Consider the following 24,742-nt stretch of genomic DNA (forward strand, 5'->3'; position numbering starts at 1 on the left):
CTTTAGATACACATCTTCTGAAACACTTACTCAGTTTGGAATATGGGTGGCACTGCAGCACAGTGGTTAGCACTGTTGCTTCACAGGACCAGGAATCAGGGTTAGATTCCTGGCTTGGGTCACTGTCTGTGCGGAGTCTGCACATTCTCCCCGTGTCTGTATGGGTTTCCTTTGGGTGCTCCAATTTCCTCCCAGATGTCCCAAAAGACGTGTTGTTAGGTGAATTGGACATTCTGAATTCTCCCTCCGTGTACCTGAACAGACGCGGGATTGTGGCGACGAGGGAACTTTCACAGTAACTTCATTGCAGTGTTAATGTAAGCCTACTTGTGACACTAATAAAGATTATTATATGTCAATTGATCCAGCAGCTTTAGCCATCGAGGGAGGGCATTTCACATTTTCACTACCCTTTGCGTGAGAAAGTACTTCTTGACTTCACTTGAGAATGGCAGAGCTCAAGATTTCATACCCTGGTTCTGAATTCACTCACTAAGGAAATAATTACTTTGGATCTGCTCCATCAGGTAATATCCAAATCGACGACTGGATCACCCCATATCTTTCCAAATCCTAGGAATTATAACCAAGAGCTATGCAACTTGTGCATATGATTCAACCTTTTGAGTCCTAGAATAATTTTGCATTTTACCCACCCCTCCCTCCCCACCAAGGCTCATGTATACTTCCTGAGGAAGTGCCCAGATCTGAACTTGATTCTCCAGATGAGATCTGACCACAGCATTCATTGTAATACTGAACCTTTGCCTCCACCCTTTTGTTTTCCAATACTTCAGATAAAGGCTAATATCGCACTAGAAGTTTCAACCACACTGTCTACCTGTGCATTAACTTTTAGTGATTTGTAAACCTTTATAAACACAATTTTCCTCCTCCAGTTTTTCACCTCTATTCATTTGTTATTCTTGGAACCGATGTGGATTAATTCACATTTCCCAATATTTAAAATTAGCTACTGCAGTTTTGCTCACTTATCCGGTTTATGTCCCTTTGAAACTTGTCACCTACGCAACTGACGGTGCCTCCTAACTTAGTCTTATCTGAACCTCTCAGCAGAAACTGGTCAAAGTTCCTTCAGCAACAAACACCGGTCACATATCCATTTAGTTTACTATGGTATTTTTCACAAAGAAACCGAAAAAGGTCAAAGAAACTAATTGGTATTTAAGTGAATGGTGAACTTCCCATCATGGATTATTTAGCAGGCAGGAATACTGCACTCTTCAGTAATTTATAAATTTATAATTCACAACAAACTGAATGCAAGTCACCCTAACTTCAATCTCCATGTCATGGAGGGGGTGTTGATAATATCCAACTCAAACTTTTTTCATGCAACTGTACGTTGATTTGGTAATTGTAAAACAAGTACTGCCAGAGAACTTGGATTGTAATGCCTTTAAAGTACCATGAAAAGGAAGTGCATTCTAACTCCTTGCAGTGCTAAACTTTTCTCTGGCTTTATTTTTCCCGTGTCTTTTTGAATACCTGATAGTCTTTCATTCAATGATGAATTTAATGCACAGTACATTTATCCTACAAAACAAATGTTACATGCATTTCTTTTACCCAAATTCTTTCATCAAATGTCCAAGTAGTCAAATTTAGTTACTAAAGAAAATAATCTCTATTTTTCATCTTGAATCTCAAGAGTTTGAGGAGTAATTTTTCACGTACTAAGCTTTGCCATTTCCATCACTTTCCGGAGAATGGACATAGGTGATCCTGAATTCAATGTCAGGTACAAGTTGCATGGCCCTCCGATAGTATTTGATAGCTGAAATCAAGAAGGATATTATTAGAACCAGATGATAAACACAGCATCCAATAAGTTGATATTGATACAATGTGTAACCAATCATAACTTTTCTTTGCAGCAAACACACTGAATCACAACTTCCTCAATATTGAGACACAATATTGTGTCAGTTATAAAGGAAAAAAGAGAGATGGTTGTATGAGCAGCTAAAAATTTTAATTAAATAAGGCAGCTGCCACAAAATTTGTATGTTATTTTCCAAGCGAAAGATTTTTTTTTTACACTGCATTATACTTCAACCATCCACAATATCTGGTACACCATGCTATCAACTTACTGAATTAGAAAATATCAGGGTCTCTTATCAATCAACTTATTTTCTTTCCAGTAATTATTAAGCAGTTTCCTGGATTGATTATTTAACATAAATGTAATGTATTTCTACATCAATTTTTTATATATGTAATGTCAGTTTTGTGGTGGCTAAGAAAATTACATTTGCTTTAAAAATGACTGAAATTAGAACTGCTTTGTACAGTTGTTTTTGTTGTGCTGCAGTGATTTTTGATCACATGTACAGTACATGGTCTTGCACAAATTGGTGTGAAGTAATCTCCACTGCTTCAAAGTGTTTGTTCCATCAAAAGCATAATCATCTTGAAAAGCCACAACTAAACATTTTTTTAAAAAGGCAATAGGTTAGAAAAAAATCAAAATGTTCTCAAAATCTGAAAACTGCTCAGGTCTTTTCTGAAAATATTGGTTGAAGCAGTCGTTTCCGTGTGTGCTGCGGAAAGCCCCATCACATACTGGACCTCGACTTCCAAAGGATTTTTGACAAAATTCCAAACTCATTAAGGTCAAAGCTTGGGAGTTTAGGGTAAATCCTGAAGATGATTGAGGAATTAGCTACAGGACAGAAAACAATAGGTACTTGCCAGGAGAGTTATGGAGGAGGGAGTTGGGTGGAGTGAGTTGTAAACCTCCAGATGTGTGATCGAGATTTAGAAATTCCAGAAAGAGGCAAACTTTTCAGATGACACAAAAATAGATGGGGCAGTGAAAATGCCTTTAAAGCACCTTTAAGTGCAAACTAACTCCTTGCAGTACTAATTTTTTTCTCTGGTTTTATTTTTGATAACTTAAAGCAACTTGAAAATTGCTGAAAGATTTGGGCAACATGGCAAAGTGGGCAGGGCATTGTAGAATGAAACTTAATGCAGATGAGGAAGGAAGAACGATTGCTAAGGATGTTGTTGAAATATATGAAGATGAAACTGAAAGAGAGCCAGGAGTTAGTCAACTCAACATTAAATATGACTGAACAAAGTAGGAATAGCAGTCAACAATGCCAACTGGATGTTAAACTATATAGCTGAAACACTAGAAAAAAAAAGGTTAAGACATTGATCAAACTGCTTGAATACTGAACTCAATAATCATTAATAAATCAGAAATATCTCCATTCACTGTACATAGTGTGAAAAACCCCAAGTTAATGCTTTGAGTCGGGGAATGTGTTAGGAGTAAGGACTGGAGAAACTTATTCTTTTTTTAAAACCTAAAAAGTAGGCATCAAACTATATCCTTTGAGGTATATAATAAGATTGCATTAATGCATTAAAGGAGTCCAACCAGACTATTTCTTTAAACTTGGTAAACAACACGACGGATTCAAATTAATGTAAGGTAACTTTAAAAACATTAGGAAATACTCCTTCAGTGATCAATGGGTCAAATAGACTTCCAGATAGCATCGACCCACACGGGAGAACGCCAAGATGCATCAAGATGGGTCAAATTGCCTTTCTGATATTAATTTTGAAATGCTTATACCAATTACTAATCCAAATGACCAACTCAGTTGATGTAATTTGGGAAATGGCACAAGTATCATTTTGGTTGAACGGGTCACAATTTTGCAGGAGTCAGAAGTGGTTTTAAGCTCCAGTACTACTCCTATATTTGATACACAATCTAGGTCGAGTCTCCAATGATGTGCACAAATAACTGTTTAACAACAATCACTTCAACATTAGGTTGTTGTAGGGACAGTATTTTATGGCATTTATTAGATGTATCCTGCATATAAATGGGGCTGTTTAGCACAAGGCTAAATCGCTGGCTTTGAAAGCAGACCAAGGCAGGCCAGCAGCATGGTTCGATTCCCGTACAGCCTCCTCGAACAGGCGCCGGAATGTGACGACTAGGGGCTTTTCACAGTAACTTCATTTGAAGCCTACTTGTGACAATAAGCGATTTTCATTTTTTTCATTTCGTAAATGCAAGTGTATCACCCTCTGAATTTTCTCACAAAAATCAATACTGAACACTCTAAAAGAGGGACAGTATGTTAACTAAGTACTTTGGAATCAAAGACCCTTGATTGGCTGCAATATAATTAAAACATTTACATTGATTTATTTTGGCTCACATTAGTTGATAGATGCTTCGCAGCCTGAAAAAGTATTAAAGGAATGCTTAATGCATTTTCATGTACATGAGTTTAAAAAAAGAAATCACATCTCACGTTTTTCTCAGTGCTGCAGAGAGAGGTTAAGCACTTGTAAACTTAAAGACAAACGAATCAAATTACATTTAGGGATTATTTCTAAGTTCAATGTTCGGAAACATGGCAGTTCCATACATTAGTCATTAACATCTCATTCCTCAAGGTTAGAATACAGAATCTATAAATTGTTAATATTCCTCATCAGACAAATTTTAATTAAGATTGCAAATTAATGCAACAATCATTGATGAGCTGATTTTCTCAAATACCGTCTATCAATTGCTTTGGGATGACTGGAGGTTATAAAAAAATGCTACATAAATGCAGGTTTTACTTTTTAATATTTCATGCAAAAAAAGCAACTTGTAAAATGTTGTAATAGCAAACCAACTGAAAACATAGAAGAATCATAGAATCACTACAGTGCAAAGGAAGCCATTCGGCCTGACCCTCTGAAAGAGCACCCTACCTCGGCCTACTCTCCCGCCTTATCCCAGTAATTCTACTTTGGACACTAAGCAGCAATTTAGCATGGCCAATCCACCTAACCTGCACATCTGTGGGAGGAAACCGGAGCACCCAGTGGAATCTCAAGCTGCCCAGAATTGAACCCGAGTCGCTGGCGCTGTGAGGCAGCAGTGCTGACCATTGTGCTACTGATTTAACGGTACTATTCAAGAAACATATTCCAAAGCACATGGGCAGCATCAGACAAAACTGAAAAGAATATACAGCAACAATAGAATTCTGGCTAAATAATACCATTACTGCCTTTCTTGTGGTTTTGTTTTAGGACTGAGAAAACCTGGGGAGGAAATAAAGACAGAAAATGCTGGAAATGCTCAGCAGATCAGGCAGAATCTGTCGAAAGTTCTGGGTTAACGTTTCGATATATGACCTTTCATCAGAACTGACAAAGGGTCACTGAATCGAATGTCAACTGGTTCTCTCCCCACAGATGCTGCCTGATCTCCTGAGTATTTCCAACATTCGCTGTTTTTATTCAGATTTCGAACATCTGCAAGTTTGGCTTTTTGTAAGGCTACAGAAAGTTTGTATTGTCAATGCCTAGTGTTTATTTGCTACATTTACCAATAATGGCATCTATGTCTCTCTTCATTTAAATACTTAAGAGCAACTGCATAGGAGCAGAGTAGAGCATGCAACAAAAGAGCAATTTGAAATTTTAAAATCAAGATATCGGTAAACATTGCTTAAGTGCATGACAGGTGAGGAGGGAACAATATCCTCCACTTGCTGCACCTGTGGCAGTGTACCTTAGAATGAATATGCCTTCAGGAGACAAGGAAAGTCAAGTACTAACTTAACATATCCTTAGTTATGTTTTACCCATTATATGTCCACTCATGATATAATACAAGAATGTGTAAACAGGAGCATATCCAGCAGAGGGGGCTCCAATGAATCGATCAATGCATCACGTAGTGCAGTACTGAGTCAGAGATGATAAAAAGTCTCAGGCCACTGGTATGCCTGAGTTGACTGGAAGCTCTCTTATCAGCAGGGCAGCACGTCTCATCACTTGAACTTAGGAAAGGGAGAGGTAGCAGCCAGTTACAATTGTTACTTCTGAGCACTATCTAAATCGCTGAAGGGTCAAGCTAAGGCTCGAAGATTCCTGATGGGACTGTACATAGGGTCGCAGCCATGAGATTTGCATTAGACTGGACTGCAGCGACTTCAGTTGAAAGGTACATCAAAACGATATGAAAAATGGATAAAAGGGAAGGTTATGGAGTAGGTTACTTTGAAAATAAAATATTATGACAAGTTACATGCCAGAGGCACACACGTTTTCATGGTTGAAAGAGAATTCTAGGTCTGCGAAGTATCATGCAATACAGGCAAGTAAACAGAAGTACATTAGCGACAGAACTGGATAAAAGCGCTAAATTATCTTGAAGGAAAACAGTGCAAACAGTCAACAACCTCTGCCCTTGTTCTGCGACTGCACTGATAGAGTTCTAACTGGTCCCAGGAGAGAACGGTGAACATGGAATGGCTTAGAAAATGAAGCCGGCATGTTGAAACCCCTTTTTTTATGTCAATAAAAGAGGATGTTTGGAAGTAGACTGAAAATGAAAGCACTAATTAAAGGTTACGCAGAACTAACTCACTCCTGGTGGACAAGGCAGCCAGGGTCTTTCATCACATTAATGTATTTCTCAATTGGGTAGATTATTTAATTACAAATACAGGTTCAAGTATAAAATACCAAAATAGTTGGGAGATGAAAATAACCAAAAAGGAAAACAGTGCAATAAGAAGTCAACAACCTCTGCCCTTGTTCTGCTACTGCACTGATAGAATTCTAAGTGGTCCCAGGAGAGAACGGTGAATAGGGAGTGATTGTGGTCATGTACATTCCAAATAATAACTAGGGTTGTTCCAAAAAATAACACCACTATAAAGCTGCACGATTTTGGTTAGATAATGCATGTAGTTTAAATTATCTATTAATGTACAAACAATAATTATCCTTGTAAACTATATTTACCAAAGCACACACTCTTTTCACATTTGTTTGAACTTGAATAGTTGTAAGCTGACATTATCTGATGCTCAAGTAGACCAGCAGCAATAAGCATTGTTTAGGGCACAATTAAACTGGAGCAACAGTGGGTAAATAGAGATGACAAACAGATCAGCTATCACCTAACAACAGGAAAACAGGCTCAAGTGGTTAAATGGTCTCCTGTTTGTTGCTTAAAAACAATTGATGAATCATTGTGGTGATCAAGACAAGGGATGTTATGGGTCTGGTTTGCATTTCACGGATGGAACAATCGTTAACACCATGTACAAATAAGTAAAATTCCATTGGCTGGACTTTGTAACCACAACCTTGGAAAAGTACCTGCTATTCACAATTGACAACAACTGTTGTTGAAAAATCGGGAAATGTGATCTTCGCAGTAGAAAATGAAGCACAAGAAAACTGTCAACGTTACTCCACTCTTTAAGAAGGGTAAGACACTCAAACTGGGAAATGATAAGCCTATTAGTCTAACATCCTTTATGGGGTACTTACAAGACTATTATTAGGGATAGAGCAACTGAACGTTTTGGACAAATCTAAAGTGATCAGAGAGACCCAGCTTTGACAAAAGGCCATTGACCTGAAAAGTCAAGTATTTCTCATTCTGTGAATGCTGCCAGACCTGCTGAATATTTCCAGCATTTTAGAATCATAGAATCTCTACAGTGCAAAAGGAGGCCATTTGGCCCATTGAGTCTAAACTGGCTCTTGGAAAGAGAACTCTACTTAAGCCCACGCCTCCACCCTATTCCCATAACCCAACCTAACATTTTGGGGGAGCGCAGGATGCACACGAGGCTCTCTGCAGTAGGGTACAGGGCTCACTCGTGCCTGACACGTGTCGCCCCATAGCCCCTCTGGGGGACTCCCGGAATCCGGCACATCATAATTCAAGGTTCTTGTATTTTTTTGCCTCCACAGATAGTTCAGGCAGTGCCCTATTGCCCCCCCCTCCAACACCCCGACTCCCTCCCTCCCACCATCCTCCTTTCCCCTTTCTCCCCATCACTGTAGCCACCAAAATTGGCCAGCTCCCGATTTAAAATGGCGAACGGCAAAGGCTGATGGGAAAGTCAGCCAACATAGACAGAAACCAGCACGTGCAGGTTTGCTGTGTATTTACCTATGCAAAGGCCAGACAACATCGATACCAGCGACCATCAGCACAACAATGTAGCAGCCATCTACATTCTGATGAGCAATCCCCGGGAACAATAAGTTACATTTTGGACCCACAAAGCAAAGCCAGACTCCTCGGCGCCAGCAGGAGCCAACACAAAGGAGGTGAACGAGCACCTCAAGACCGCCCATCGATCAGGGAACCGCTCCAGTATTGGAGAAATCGAACCAAGCGATTGGGACAAAGTCCAATCACTTGGGACCAGGTACAGGGTCTGCCCCGAAAGGCGGGAAGCCCCTGGGGACAACAAGAGTTAAGCCCCAAGTTCAAATCGGTCTCTTCACCGCTTCGTCCTGCCCGGGTCACCCAGCAATACGAACCAACATTGACCATGCCCGGTGCAGTGACCACCGAACGAAGTAAGTCTTAATTCAACGCTCGCTACGAGATAGGCGCTCCTAGCTACCAATCCGTACCAACTTCGAATCACGCAGACTCAGAACCCGAACGAAAGGCCATTTGTTCCCCTGATCTGGTGGGCCAGTCCGAAGCTAAGTATAGGCCTGTTAGTTGTAGAAGTAGCTTAGACGTAGAATTTGTGCATGAGTAGCGATTACTGTGTATAATAAATGTGCTTTGATTTGAATCTTACTAATTGGTGTATTGGGTCATTGATCATTACTCGGACTTGAACCTCGTGGCGGTATCATAAAGATACCTGGCAACTCAAGAGCAAAGGTAATAAAACAGAGCAATTGAACCCACGGAAAGTTAGCAACACCACCCCCTTCCTTTCCCTTCTGTTGGTACAAAAGCAAGGGTATCTGGTCTCTCCAGCGCAAAGTTTAGTGCTTGTACCATTTGTTTTTTGTAGAAATGTGTTGTGAACTGTTTTAATAATTAGAGTATCCCCCACCCCCCCCTCCCATACATTGGTACTGAGGGGAGGGTATCCTGTTTCTCCAACACAAAATTACCGTTCGCCTTGTATATATTTTAAAAACTGTTTTAATAAAAAGATATGGACAATCCACCTAACTGCATATCTGAACTGTAGGAGGAAACCATGTCGACAAGGGGAGAAAGTGCAAACTCCACACACAGACAGTCACCCAAGGCCGGAATTGAATCCGGGTCCCTAGAGCTGTGAGGCATCAGTGCTAACCATTGTGCCACCATTTTGTATTTCAGAGAGAACCGGCATGGAAATGTAAAGGGCAGGACATGTTAATATGGTAAATAAGGAAGTTGTTAATTAAGTCAGTTGGTGAAGAATGTATCTGGCACCAAGCTTTACACCTCTATTAGAGTTACCCATTACATGTTCACCCCTCTTAACCCAACCAAGTTTTCGTTATTTATGGGAAACTGTTAATGTTCATCACCTGTGTACTATGAAACACAATTAAAGCACAATTAGCAGGAGTATGTATGATGTTATTTCAGTGCAGAAGTCACTGAAAGTTCATGGTCAGGTATAAAAACAAACTTTAAAGGTTAATGGAAATTTGGCCTTGATTGCAAAGGACATTAAGATGCGGAGGTTCTGTTGGGAGTTCCATAAAACTGGTTGGACTCCTTTTGGGAGTCGTTCTGGGCACCACACCTCAGGAGAAATAGATGACCATTGGAGGGGGAGCAATGCAGTTTCACCAGAATAATAACAGGGCTACATTTTGAGGTCAGGATGCACAGATCAGGATATTCCCTTGAGTATAGCTGTTGTTGAAGTAAAAGAGGTGATGTGCTTGAATCTTTATGAAGATGCGAGTCAGGCAGGTTGTAGTGATGCAGGAGCTTCCTTGACTTTGACCAGTATGAATGAGGTACTTGGTACTTGTGTGATTGACAACAGGGACTGAAGGATGGATGGGCAAACTGACTAGAGCACCATGGTACAGAAAGCCATTCAAGTGAGGGAACTAAAAAAGAATGTGGTAGTATTGTCAGTGTATATAGTTCTCTGTATCTGCAAATGGGAATTCAAAAGGTTGTCTTTCTGTTTCCTCAATTTATGAAGGACCAAAAGGTCCTCATGCTCCTCATGGCTAAAGATAAACATGAAATAGGAGGAAAGGATCCAGTTGTTGAGGTCTACGCAGGAACCAATGATATAGGTAGAACTAGGAATGAGTTTAACTGAGAGAATTTGAGGATATTGGGTCCAAACTAAAGCACAGAACTTCAGTAGGAATATTCTTTGGATTGTTCCCTGAGCCATGCACCTATTTGCACAGGGTCATGCAGATCAGAGAATTAAATGCGCGACTCCCGAGAGGTGTGGGAAGAAGATATTTTGATTATAGTGCATTGACACCAGCATCGGGGAAAGGAGCTTTCTCTTTGTGATGGCGTCTACTTAAACTGAATGGTGTCAGCGTCCTGGTGTTAGGATACCAGACGAGACTCCAACATTTGTTAGGAAACCTGACGAGAACCCCAAACAATTTTTTTAAAATTTCTAAATCTGTGAGGAAAGGGTACTTCACCCAGGATTGATAAATCTGACCAATAGATATATTTTGTGTGAAAACAAATTTTAATTTAAACACAGAATTAACTATAGTAACATCGAAGAATTAGCTTTACAATTATCTGTTAAACAGTTCTTAAACACAAGGAAACACTTCAACCTCCTATCTATACTTGCTACTAACGCTAATTAAGCAATCCCAATACAGTTCAAATGCCACTTATAAAGTTAACACAACAGGTTTTCTTGCTTAGCTGTGCAGAGATTTCTGGAGAGAGTTCCTTTCAAGAGTTCCCATACACTTCTGCTTAACCTAACAGCGTTTGACAAAACTGCTCTTCATCTTAAAACCCTGAGCACTAGACGGAGACTGCGAAACTACAGACAGACCTGGCTCCTCCCATTAATTACATCATCTGTGTCCCACTAAGTTCCATGACCTGCTTAGCTAGGACTAAACACCACTCGCTCCTAAATTATCTACACTGCAGGGAATCTCCAGCAATCAAAACATGATTCCATTAACCCTTCATCTGTAACCAAGTTAAAATCAATAATTGCCTCACTCGTTTACAACTTCTTAATTACAGCTTGAGCAGACACAGAGTCTGGTACCTCTAGGTTCATTATAATATTACTCCAATAAATATATACCGTAACCCAGGATTTAAAAAAACATTACTGTAGCAGATATAAAATAGAATATATAACAACTTCTACATACATCACACTGGTAAATGACAGAACAGGCTTGAAGGCAAAGCATTAAACTAAAAGCTGGGAAGATGAATCAGCTGAAGAGAAGTTTGGAAATCTAAATAGAAATGTTGATGCATTAAAGCTATGAAATTATTTGGGTAAAGACAAGCAGTGGGACAGGAAGGGTTAGAGTTTAAAGGTAACAGTGCATCAGTGAATATGGTACATTTCAAAAGAAGTGATTAAATAAAGGCTCTTTAGGGCAACACGGTGGCGCAGTGGTTAGCACTGGGACTGCGGCGCTGAGGACCCGGGTCACTGTCCGTGTGGAGTTTGCACATTCTCCCAGTGTCTGCATGGGTTTCACCGCCACAACCCAAAAGGATGTGCAGTTTAGATGGATTGGCTACGCTGAATTGCCCCTTAATTGGAAAAAAAAATAATTGGGTACTCTAAAATTTGAAAAAAAATGAAGGCTTTTTATCTGAATACACAAAGTAAACAACAATACAAACAATAACGCTATAAACAGAGATAAATCCGCAGACGGTTGCAAGGTGACCAGGATGGTGAACTAAATATTCCACAGCACTTAAACATTTTCAAAGGACAAGCATAATAGAAAAATAGTAGCCTTGATAATAAAGGATGACATAAGTACTGTGATAAGAAAGGTTCATAGCTCAAAAGATCAGGAAGTAGAATAATTACGGGTTTAGATCAAAGATAACAAGGGTCAGAAAATGCTGGTATGGGTAGTTAATTGACCCCCTAACTGTAGTTATACCATTAGACTGAGTCTTGAGGTAAGAAATGGGAATTTGTAACAAATGAAATGTAATAATCATGGCGGACTTTAATCTTTTTATCAACTAAGTAAGTCAAATGGACAAAGATAGTCTTAGTTGGGAGATGAATTTGTAGCATACTTCTGTGACATTTTCCCAGGCCAATAACAAATTAGGGGTAAAGCTGTTTTTGATCTAGCATTCTGCAATGAGGTAGGTCTAACTAGTAATCTCGTAGTAAAAGGCCCTGTGAAAAGGTGATCGTAACATAAATAAATTACATATTAAGTTTGAGGGTGACATTCACAGAGCCAAAACAAAAGTCTTAACTTAAAATAAATTACAAAGGGGCAAGGTGGGAGTAACTGCCCTAAAGTTGATGGGGGTAAATAGACTAAAAGGTAGTGGTAAATAAACAGTGGGAAACATTTAAAGAAGTGATTCAAATTTTTCAACAAAAATATGTTCCATTAAAAAATTCAGCAAGAAAGCTCCATCCATGGCTCAGGTGGGAAGTTAAGGATAGTATTAGATTAAAAAAGGCTCACAATGTTGCAAAGAATAGTGCTCAGTCTGAAGGTTGGGAGAGCTTCAGAAAATGGCAACGAAAACCAAAAAGTCGAAAACGAACAAAAAAAATGAGTTAACTGATCAGGAATATAAGAAGATTATAAGAACTTTTACAAATACTTAAAAAATAGTGAACACGTGGTCCCTTGGAGGCAGAGGCAGGAGACATTTTCACGGGTATTAAGGAAATGGCAGAGACATTCCATCTTCACAACAGACGACATAAAGTACATACCAGAAATAGTGGATAACCAAGGGGCTATTAAGATTGAAAGACTCAAGGTAATTAATATCAGCAGAGAAAAAGGATTAATGAAACCCAGACTAAAAGCTGACAAATTCCCAGGTCCTGGTGACCTATTTCCCACAGTTCTATAAAGGGGCTGCTGCAGAGATAGTGGATGAACTGGTAATGACTGTCGAAAATTCCCTAGATGCTGAAACAGTCACAGCCGTTTGGAAGTTAGCAAATGTAATGTGTAGCCACCTGGGTTGGCCACTTCCCGACTTAAAATGGAGATCCGCAAAGACTACAGGGAAATTCAGCCAACACAGGCAAAAACTAGCAAGTGCAAAAGTCCTGTGTATTAGAACTTGCAAAAGCCCAGACAGCACTGAAACTCACAGCCATCTGCATACTAATGAGTGATCCCCGGGAACAATCAAAACATTTAAGGTGAATAAGGCCAAGCCAGACTCCTCGGCGCCAGCAGGAGCCAAGACAAAGGAAGGCCAACGGACGCCTAGGGACCGCCCAGCAATCAGGGAACAACTCCAGTATTGGAGAAATCGATCCAAGTGATCGGAACGTAGTCCAATCACTTGGAACCAGGTACGGGGTCCGCCCAAAGGGGCGGGAAGCCCCTGGGGAATATTATATAGAGTTCCCAAGTTCAAATCGTCCTTCTTGGCAGGGTCACTCAGCAGCGAATCAATCTTTGAGAGTGAACTGCCCAAGCTGCCGCACCAACCAAGTAAGACTCCAGTCAACGCACGCTACGAGATAGGCGCTCCTAGCTACCAGTCCATACCGGCTTTTGAATCCTGCAGTTTCAGAACCCGAACAAAAAGGCCATTTATTCCCCTGACCTGGTGGACCAGTCCAAAGCTAAGTATAGGCCTGTTAGTGATAGAGATAGTTGATTAAGTAGAATTTATGCATGAGTAGCGATTGACTGTGTATAATAAATGTGTTTTGATTTGAATCTTACTAATTGGTGTATTGAGTTATTGATCAGTACTTGAACTTGAACCTTGTGGCGGTATCATAAAGATACCTGGCGACTCTAGAGCAAAGGTTATAAAACAGAGCAAATTGAACCAACCAAAAGTTAGCAACAAATGCGGTATTCAAGAAAGGAAAGAGGGAGAGAGAGAACAGGGAACTACAGACCAGTAAGTTTGCCATCTGTAGTTAGGAAAATGCTGGACTCTCTCATTAAGGAAGTCTTAACAATGCATCTAGAAAATCGTAGCATGCTCAAACAGAGTCAAAATGGTTTTGTGAAAGGGAAATCATGTTTGACCTATGTATTAAGGGCGGAACGGTCTGAAGACAACAAACTGGCAGCTTATATTATGGGGAAATGTGAGGTTATTCACTTGGATCATAAGAATAGAAATGCAGAGTATTTTAAAAACACAACTTACATTTTTTTAAATGTTCAGAGGGACTCAACAAAATGTCACGTTAGCCTTTATTACAAGGGAATTGGAATACAAGAATAACAAAGCTCTGTTTCAATTGTACAGTGCTTTGGTGAGACCACACCTGGAGTATTGTGCACAGATTTGTCTCCATGTCTAAGAAAGGATATGGCTGCCTTGGAATTTCATTAGGTTGATTCTTGGGTTACTATGAATATGAAAGGTTGAGTATAGTATAGTGGGCCAATACGGTCTAGAGTTAAGGAGAATGAGAAGTGATCTCATTTAAACATGCACATTCTGAAGGGTTAGGGTTAGGGTTAGACACTGAGCAGCTACTTCCCCTGGCTGGGTAATCCCGAATATGGGGCACAGTCTCAGGATAAGGGGTCAATAATTTCAGACTGAGTAAGGAAATATTTCTTCATTCAGAGGGTTGGAATATTTGGATTTGTTTACCAAAATATGTCGTGGGTGCTCCACTACTAAATACAATCAAGGCTGAAATGTCAAGATTCTTGATCTTTCAGGGAATTAAGACATGTCAAGAGAGTGCTATACTTGAGTTCAGAGAATCACAGAATTGTTATGGTGCAAAAGGAGGCTCATTGGGTCTGCACTGGATCTCCAAATGAGCATCATGACATAGTGCCATTTCCCTGCACATTTTTCTGAAAGTACCCACTTGAATGCTTGACTGAATGTGCCTCACCACACTTCCAGGCAGTGCATTCCAGACCCGAACCACTCATGTGAAAAAGTTGAGGCAGATGATTAGCCCTGACGATATTGAACGGCTAAGTCAGCTTAAGGTGTCATGTCATCTACTCCTGCTTCCATTTCTTATGTTCTTATTCAAGGGATTGGTAGGGTAAAGCGAGCAAAACTATTTTCTATAGTGAAAGAAGCCAGAACAAGAGGGTATATAACGTTCCAAATAAAGGTAGGCTCTTCAGGGGTGATGTTGAGAAACACTCACACAAACGGTAGGGACATTTGGAACTCTCTCCCCAAACATTGATGAGGCTGGAGTAATTTAAAATTTCAAAACTATTTCCAATAATTATTAGGGAATGATATTAATTAAGAGTTATTCATCCAATGTGGTTAGATGGAATTAAGACAGTGATCAGTAATTACCTAAATGAATGACAAAATTGCCTCCAAGGGGCTGAATGGCATACTTCTATTTCTAGTTACATCTTACAGTAAAATTTTCCCTTTGTGTTATGTTGGGGCAAGCTTGCATTGTGATATTGTCCTATAGGAACTGAATTTAGACCGCCCAAACTCATTTCGCATAGGAAAGCAATATTACAGATGATAAACAGAAGACTTTTAACTGGATTCAAATTTGGGTCTTAGAAGATGAAATATTAATTCTTGTTTGTACGAGCATGAAAAGGTCCCAATACAGGTAAAGAACAAAATATATTGTAAAAATAGTTGCAAATGTTCTTTGAAATCTGAGCAGCAACCTGAACCTTTTGGTCCTTTCAGAAATTGAAGAACAAAAAACACACACACATACACATTACCTTCATATACTGCACCATTCCGTTCTTGCTCAACAGCTTTCAGGAACAATTCTTTGGCCTGCAAAATAAATATGTATTTGTCACTTGCAAGCAAGATTTAAAAGCAAAATTTAAATGTTACTTGGCAAAAAATAACAGCTGTGACTCAGCTGTGAAGTTTGTCTGGATTGTGAAGCCACATGCCAACCCAAATCTTATTTATATTTTACATTCAGTTCATTCCCTGGTTTTCAAGCAACAGATATGTGGACATGGCTACTGTTAGAGCAGCTCATCATTAATGCTGGTGTTTGCTCAAAGCAGAAAAAACAGAGCGGAAAATATGTTTCATGATATTTGAGAAAAATTTAAATATTATCTGCCACTTTTGTTGATTGCCTGCAATATTAAGTGCAGAGCTCATGATGTTTTCATCTCCAAGACTAAAATAAGCTGTGCAGATACCTCTGCCATCATTTTCTCCCATTTTTGACTGCTCCCCAAGCTTTCGGATTCCTGTAGGCTCACCACTTATTTCAGATTCCCCTTCTGGTCACATGACCCCATCAACATTGAGCTCCCACATACAGCTAACACATAAGCACATGATTATCTATCTAATCACCATGCATACCAATATATTACCAATGATTCTACCAACATTTTTAATGATTTCCTTTATCCAGGCACTGGTTTCAAAATGTTCTTCATCATAACCTCCTTAAAATCCCCACCTTTATTTTCCCACCCACTTCAACGAACCAATTTCTGAAATTGCTTTCCTTTCCCAAGACTTTGATCAAATTGCTGCCATTCCGCCTTACCCATTTCTCCCACAGGTAAAAACATATAGTTACTTCATAATGTAATTAAATGCCACAATGATTAAATCATCCTCGAGTTTTCATGTGTTCCGAGTGGTTAAAGTTTCCAGACTCAAAGTAATTAGGGAAAACATATTTCATAAAGCATCAGAAGCATTACAAATATTACCTTTTCTTCACGAGCAAGCTCCTGTTTCCCTTTGATACCTGAAGATTTGAAAAGCGGCTTCTTGCCCGAGACTTTACCAGACTCCATGTCTGATCCGTTGGAGCTTCCATTTGGATTCAGCTCAGACATCCATTGAGCACGAAATACATCAAGCTCCTCCTTAAAAATAAAAAATGGCACCTCAATAAAATGGTTTAAATACGATTCACCCATGACATGACTAAAACGTGATCCCAAATTTTAATAAGTATCAGAAATTATTTAATATTTATCAGTGTGGTAACGTGAGACCGCAAAGTAGGTAGTCAAATGCACTGTTTAAAAGAAGGAACTTCTTTACATAAATAAATAAGGAAATTTAACAATAACAGTATCTCAGCAGAACAGTAGTAACAGGAGTAACTATGTTACTCAGGAGCACTAGTAAAACAGGTCTTGCTCGACAGGTCACCTCTTGCAGACAGAATAAGCCCACCCAAAGCTTGCACATGCACTGAGCCCTCAGCAGGCACCAGTAAAACAATTACACAGGAGACAGGATTATAAGCCCACTGTACTAAAAATGACACTTTGGGGTTCTCTCAATCCTGGCCCATAACAACATACATAGGGAAACGTGCAGTAATTTAATGTTTTTTTACAGAATGATGACATCACTGGCTAGGCCAGCATTTATTGCCCGTCCCTAGTTACCTTTCAAAAGACGAGAGTGAGCTGCCTTCTTGGGATCGCTGCAGTCCCGGAGGTGAAGGTATACCCACAGTGCTGTGAGGAAGAGAATTCAAGGATTTTGACCCAGCGGCAGTGAAGGAATGGTGATATATCTCCAAGTTAGAGCAGTGAGTGATTGGAGGGGAATCTCCAGGTGGTGGTGTTCTCAGGTATTTGCTGCTCTTGCTTTCTCGATGTTAATGGCTGTGGGTTTGGAGGGTGCTGCTTAAGGCACTTTGGTTAGCTCCAGAAGTGCATCTTGCAGACAGTGCACACAATTGCCAGTATACTTTGGTGGTGGAGGACTGAATGTTTGTGGAAGGGGTGCCAATCAAGCGGGCTGCATTGTCCTGGATGGTTTGGAGCTGCACTCATCCAGGCAAGTGGAGAGTACGCCATCACACTCCTGACTTGTGCCTGACAGGTTTTGGCGAATCAGGGTTCGAGTTACTCACCATAGCATTCCTAGCCTTTGACCTGTTCTGGTAGCCACAGTATTTATATGGCTAGTTCAGTTTCGTTTCTGGTCAACAGTAACCCCCAGGATGTTGATTTTGTGGGATTCAGCGATTGTAATGCCATGGGGCAATGGTTAGATCCTCTCTTGGAGATGGTCATTGCATGCCACTTCTTTGGAGCAAATGTTACTTGCCACTTGTCAGTGCAAGTCTGGATATTGTCCAGGTCTTGCTGTATTTGGACTTGGGACTGCTTTAATATCGGAGGAGTCACTAATAATGCTTAACATTGTGCAGTCATCTGCAAACATCACCACTTCTGATTTTATGATGGAAAGAAAGTCATTGATGAAACAGCAGAAGATGGATGGGCCGAAGACACTTCCCTGAAAAACTCCTGCAGTGATGTCTTGGAAGTGATTGACCTCCAACCACCACAAAGCATTACCATTTTCCTTTGTGCCATGTATGACTCTCATTGACTCAGTTTTGCTAGTGCTCCTTAATGCCATACTTGGTCAAATCCTGCCTTCATGTCAAGGGCAGTCACTCTCATCTCACCTCTGGCATTCAGCTCTTTTGTCCATGTTTGAATCAAGGCTGTAATGAAGCGAGGAGCTGAGTGACCTTGGCGGAACCCAAATGGAGCATCCATGTGCAGGTTATTACTGAGTAGGTGCCACTTGATAGGACTGTTGATGGCTCCTTCCATCACTTTACTGATGATTACGATTCACTGATGGGCAGTAATTGGCCAGGTTGGATTTGTCCTGTTTCTTGTGTAGAGGACATACCAAGGCAATTTTCCACATTGCCAGGTAGATGCCAGTGTTGTACTGGAACAACTTGGCGCAGAACGTGGCACGTTCTGGAGCACGTCTTCAGGGCTATTGCCAGAACATTGTCAAGGCCCATAACTTTGGCAGTATTCAGTGCCTTATCATGTGGAGTGAATCGAATTGACAGAAGACTGACATTTGTAATGTTGGGGACCTCCGGAGGCAAGATAGATCATACTCTTGGCTTTTATGGCTGAAGATTGTTGCGAATGCTTCAGCCATCTTTTGCACAGATGTACTGGGCTCCTCCATCATGGAGGATGGAGATCTTTATGGAGCTGCCTCCTTCAGTGAGTTGTCTAATTGTCCACCATCATTCACAGCTAGCTATGGCAGGACAACAAGCTTAGATTGGTTGTTTGTGGAATTGCTTAGCTCTGTCTATCACTTGTTGTTTTGCAAGAAAATAGTCCTAGGCTGTAGCTTCACCAGATTGACACCTCATTTTGACATGTCTGGTGTCGTTCCTGGCATGCCCTCCTGCACTCCTCATTGAACAAGGGTTCATGGTAATGGCAGAGTAGGGATAAGTGTTTGAGTACAATTCTGCTGCAGCTGATGACCCACAGTGCCTCATGGATGCCCAGTCTGTTCGAAGTCTATTTTTTTTTAATAAATATTTTATTGAAAATTTTTGGTCAACCAACACAGTACATTGTGCATCCTTTACACAGCATTATAACAATACAGATAACAATGACCTATTTTATATAAACAAAAAACAAAAAATAAATAAATATTAAATAACAAAAATGAAAACTAGCCCTAATTGGCAACTGCCTTGTCACAGGCTACACCCCCCCCCGCCCACCCCCCACCCCCATCCCTCCCCCTCCCCCCCCCCCCCAAATCCTGGGCTGCTGCTGCTGCCTTCTTTTTTCCCCCATCTATCTTTCCGCAAGATATTCGACGAACGGTTGCCACCGCCTGGTGAACCCTTGAGCCGACCCCCTTAGGACGAACTTAATCCGCTCTAGCTTTATGAACCCCGCCATGTCATTTATCCAGGTCTCCACCCCCGGGGGCTTGGCTTCTTTCCACATTAACAATATCCTGCGCCGGGCTACTAGGGACGCAAAGGCCAAAACATCGGCCTCTCTCGCCTCCTGCACTCCCGGCTCTTGTGCAACCCCAAATATAGCCAACCCCCAGCTTGGTTCGACCCGGACTCCTACTACTTTTGAAAGCGCCTTTGTCACCCCCACCCAAAACCCCTGTAGTGCCGGGCATGACCAAAACATATGGGTATGGTTCGCTGGGCTTCTCGAGCACCTCGCACACCTATCCTCCACCCCAAAAAATTTACTGAGCCGTGTTCCAGTCATATGTGCCCTGTGTAATACCTTAAACTGAATCAGGCTTAGCCTGGCACACGAGGACGACGAGTTTACCCTGCTTAGGGCATCTGCCCACAGCCCCTCCTCGATCTCCTCCCCTAGCTCTTCTTCCCATTTCCCTTTTAGTTCATCCACCATAGTCTCCCCTTCGTCCCTCATTTCCCTATATATATCCGACACCTTACCATCCCCCACCCATTTCTTTGAGATCACTCTGTCCTGCACCTCTTGTGTCGGGAGCTGTGGGAATTCCCTCACCTGTTGCCTCGCAAAAGCCCTCAATTGCATGTACCTGAATGCATTCCCTTGGGGCAACCCATATTTCTCGGTCAGCGCTCCCAGACTTGCGAACTTCCCATCCACAAATAGATCTTTCAGTTGCGTTATTCCTGCTCTTTGCCACATTCCATATCCCCCATCCATTCCCCCCGGGGCAAACCTATGGTTGTTTCTTATCGGGGACCCCCCCAATGCTCCGGTCTTTCCCCTATGTCGTCTCCACTGTCCCCAAATCTTCAGTGTAGCTACCACCACCGGGCTCGTGGTGTAGTTCCTCGGTGAGAACGGCAATGGGGCTGTCACCATAGCCTGCAGGCTGGTCCCCCTACAGGACGCCCTCTCTAATCTCTTCCACGCCGCTCCCTCCTCCTCTCCCATCCACTTACTCACCATTGAAATATTAGCGGCCCAATAGTACTCACTTAGGCTCGGTAGTGCCAGCCCCCCCCTATCCCTACTACGCTGTAAGAATCCCTTCCTCACTCTCGGAGTCTTCCCGGCCCACACAAAGCCCATGATGCTCTTTTCTATCCTTTGAAAAAAAGCCTTCGTGATCACCACCGGGAGGCACTGAAACACAAAGAGGAATCTCGGGAGGACCACCAACTTAACCGCCTGCACCCTCCCTGCCATTGACAGTGCTACCATATCCCATCTCTTGAAATCTTCCTCCATCTGTTCCACCAACCGCGTTAAATTTAGCCTGTGCAATGTGCCCCAATTCTTAGCTATCTGGATCCCCAGGTAACGAAAGTCTCTTGTTACCTTCCTCAACGGTAGGTCCTCTATTTCTCTACTCTGCTCCCCTGGATGCACCACAAACAGCTCACTCTTCCCCATGTTCAATTTATACCCTGAAAAATCCCCAAACTCCCCAAGTATCCGCATTATTTCTGGCATCCCCTCCGCCGGATCCGCCACATATAGTAGCAAATCATCCGCATATAAAGATACCCGGTGTTCTTCTCCTCCCCTAAGTACTCCCCTCCATCTCTTGGAACCCCTCAGCGCTATCGCCAGGGGCTCAATCGCCAGTGCAAACAGTAATGGGGACAGAGGACATCCCTGCCTTGTCCCTCTATGGAGCCGAAAATATGCCGATCCCCGTCCATTCGTGACCACACTCGCCACTGGGGCCCTATACAATAGCTGCACCCATCTAACATACCCCTCTCCAAAACCAAATCTCCTCAACACCTCCCACAAATAATCCCATTCCACTCTATCGAATGCTTTCTCGGCATCCATCGCCACTACTATCTCCGTTTCACCCTCTGGTGGGGCCATCATCATTACCCCTAACAGCCTCCGTATATTCGTGTTCAGCTGTCTCCCCTTCACAAACCCAGTTTGGTCCTCGTGAACCACCCCCGGGACACATTCCTCTATTCTCATTGCCATTACCTTGGCCAGGACCTTGGCATCCACATTTAGGAGGGAGATTGGTCTGTAGGACCCGCATTGTAGCAGGTCCTTTTCCTTCTTTAAGAGAAGCGATATCGTTGCTTCAGACATAGTCGGGGGCAGTTGTCCCCTTTCCTTTGCCTCGTTAAAGGTCCTCGTCAGCACCGGGGCGAGCAAGTCCAAATATTTTCTGTAAAATTCAACTGGGAATCCGTCCGGTCCCGGGGCCTTTCCCGTCTGCATGTTCCTAATTCCTTTCACCACTTCTACCTTGATCTGTGCTCCCAGTCCCACCCTTTCCTGCTCTTTCACCTTGGGAATTTCCAGCCGATCCAAAAAGTCCATCATTCTCTCCCTCCCATCCGGGGGTTGAGCTTCATATAATTTTTTATAAAATGTCTTGAACACTTCATTCACTCTCTCCGCTCCCCGCTCCATCTCTCCTTCCTCGTCCCTCACTCCCCCTATTTCCCTCGCTGCTCCCCTTTTCCTCAATTGGTGTGCCAGCAATCTGCTCGCCTTCTCCCCATATTCATACTGTACACCCTGCGCCTTCCTCCATTGTGCCTCTGCAGTGCCTGTAGTCAGCAAGTCAAATTCCACATGCAGCCTTTGCCTTTCCCTGTACAATCCTTCCTCCGGTGCTTCCGCATATTGTCTGTCCACCCTCAAAAGTTCTTGCAGCAACCGCTCCCGTTCCTTACTCTCCTGCTTCCCTTTATGTGCCCTTATTGATATCAGCTCCCCCCTGTTCGAAGTCTATTGTGCCACACAATGGAAGGTGTCCTCAATGTGAAGACGGGATTTGTCTGCACAAGGGCTGTGCGGTGGTCACTCCGACTGATACTGCCAGGGACAGATGCATCGGTGGCAGGCAGTTTGGGGAGCATGAGGTAAAGTATGTTTTTCCTTCTTGGTTGGTTCTCTCATCACCAGTCCCAGCCCAGTTCCTTTAGAACCCGGCAAGCTCAGCCTGCGATGGCAGTGCCGAGCTACTCTTGGTGATGGACATTGAAGCCCCCCACCCAGAGTACATTCTGCACCCTTGCCACCCTCAGTGCTTTTGAGATAATGTACCATCTGTGAAGCAACAAAATGAAATAATTCAGGCAGCATCATCCATTGCTGTCTATTTGTGTGGAATTGGTAATGCCACAATCCAAACAATCTTAAGAAAAACAAAAAACATTTAAGAGGCAATGCTAACAATCAGTATCCCAGTTAAAAAAAAGTTAGATTTGGAGTTTTCACAAACTTCTGTGTTATACCCGCCTTGTCTCATAAATTATGTGATGAATTGTGAGAAATAATATTATTTTAGAGACAGGTCTCTAATTACAGAAAGATCCCACAGCAATCTGCCAGAGCTGACAGAACAGAGCAGCCATAATAGACAAGGTATTTTTTTTATTTATGGGCTTATTATCTGACCAAATCAAGAACGTAACAAAGAAACAGACCCTTGTGTCAGCATAATTTGGCCTCATGATCCACATGCTTGTACAAATTGGCTGAAATAATGTGAAAATATGCCCATTCAAGACCTAAAGCAAAGGGATGATCTTATGGGGTTACAAACGAGGATTAAGTCTGCTTCAAGTATTTTTCTGTTGACAATTGAAAAGGTAAAAGTAATTAAACAAATGATTGACACAAGGGGCGGCATTCCCCCTACCCGGCTGCTGACGTCAGCCCCGCGCATGCGCAGGGGAGGGGGTCTCTTCCGCCTCTGCCATTGTGAGGACCATGGGGTAAGAAAAAAAAAAAAAAAAGTGCCCTCACGGTCCAGGCCCGCCCGCGATCGGTGGGCCCCGATCGCGGGCCAGGCCATCGTGGGGGCACCCCCCAGGGCCAAATCGCCCCGCGCCCCCCCCCCAGCACCCCGGAGCCTGCCCGCGCCACCTTGTCGCGCCGTTCAAAAGGTGGTTTAATCCACGCTGGCGGGACAGGCATTCCAGCAGCGGGACTTCGGTCCACCGCGGGCCGGAGAGTCGGCGGGGAGTGGGCCTGCCGACCGGCGCGATTCCCGCCACTGCCAAATCTCTGGTGGCAGAAACTTCAGTACACGGCGGGGGGGGGGGGGGGGGGGGGGGGGGGGGGGAGATTCACGCCAGTCCCGGCGTGGGGTTGGAGAATCCCGCCCAAGGTGTCTACTGGACCCTAAAGTAAGGTACATAAAAGAGCAGTCAATAAGGGGAAATTCGGAAAGATGAGGGATCGAGGGCTCCCCTCGATCGATTCAGGCCTCCTTTGGCTTGAAATCTTCGTTAACTCATTCTTGAGGTGAATTCACGCTAGCTATAGCTCAGCACATCAGCCAGCTTGAACATCACCGCAGGCTATAAAGATCGAACTGTTCTCCCTCATCATCCATTCAGCTAACCCAGGAGTGATAAACTTCCTCACCTGTTATTGGTCATATGCGTACTCTGTCTATTCCGATGTTGCGGTGTGTTGTAACTCTTCAATAAATCACCGTGACCCTTGATATCTCTGATCCCGGATTAAATCTTACATAATTGTTAGGTGAAATGATAGTGGGTGTCATCTTCAAGAGTGAAATATGTAAGCTCACGGATTTGAAGTTACAGTCCCCATAATGAGCAGCATTGAATTAGTGCTGCAACTTTGGAAGATGTTGTTTTTGCGATATTAAACTGAGACTGTCTTTCTTCTCAGGTGGATGTACAATATCCTATGATGTTACTCAAAGAGGAAGACTGTCCTGGCTACTATCCTGCCATTCCAATCACGTGTGGTGCATAGAAACTTGTTGCATGCAAATACGCATCCACATTTAATTTCAAAATCGACAACACTTCAAACGTACTTAATTGATTAGAAAACATTTTGGGGTCTTTAAAGTTGTGAAATACATTAAAAATGCAAGCTCTTTCTTTTCCGATAACTCACTCCAACAGATGTTATTTTTGGTCATGGTGAAAATTTGGCTTTGTTCTTCCAGCTATGAGTGCAATCAATTGTACTTAGGCTCTGTATTTCATTAAAAACTGATTAGTACCTTTTACTCCTACAAATCATGTTACAGTAGCAA

The 24,742-nt window shown here is 42.3% G+C and overlaps 1 protein-coding gene and 1 long non-coding RNA gene across 5 annotated transcripts in view; one reads left to right on the plus strand and one right to left on the minus strand.

The window, feature by feature from the left end:
• Positions 1-24,742, minus strand: part of fbxo9 (F-box protein 9) — a 122,568-nt gene that overhangs the window by 68,013 nt on the left and 29,813 nt on the right. For 3 of the 4 annotated variants that reach the window (XM_072498596.1, XM_072498593.1, XM_072498595.1), the window contains 3 exons: positions 16,660-16,818; positions 15,688-15,745; positions 1,699-1,798 (listed from right to left, as the gene is read on the minus strand). In XM_072498596.1, the coding sequence (XP_072354697.1) occupies positions 1,699-1,798; positions 15,688-15,745; positions 16,660-16,818 (317 nt within the window). The remainder of the gene's footprint in view (positions 1-1,698; positions 1,799-15,687; positions 15,746-16,659; positions 16,819-24,742) is intronic. The other variant, XM_072498594.1, reaches the window with a different exon arrangement.
• Positions 7,166-24,693, plus strand: LOC140410472 (uncharacterized). Its single transcript, XR_011940656.1, has 3 exons — positions 7,166-7,281; positions 22,429-22,580; positions 24,367-24,693. It is a non-coding gene; the product is annotated as an uncharacterized lncRNA (long non-coding RNA).

The sequence above is a fragment of the Scyliorhinus torazame genome, chromosome 4, assembly GCF_047496885.1.
Source record: "Scyliorhinus torazame isolate Kashiwa2021f chromosome 4, sScyTor2.1, whole genome shotgun sequence".
Classification (NCBI taxonomy): Eukaryota; Metazoa; Chordata; class Chondrichthyes; order Carcharhiniformes; family Scyliorhinidae; genus Scyliorhinus; species Scyliorhinus torazame.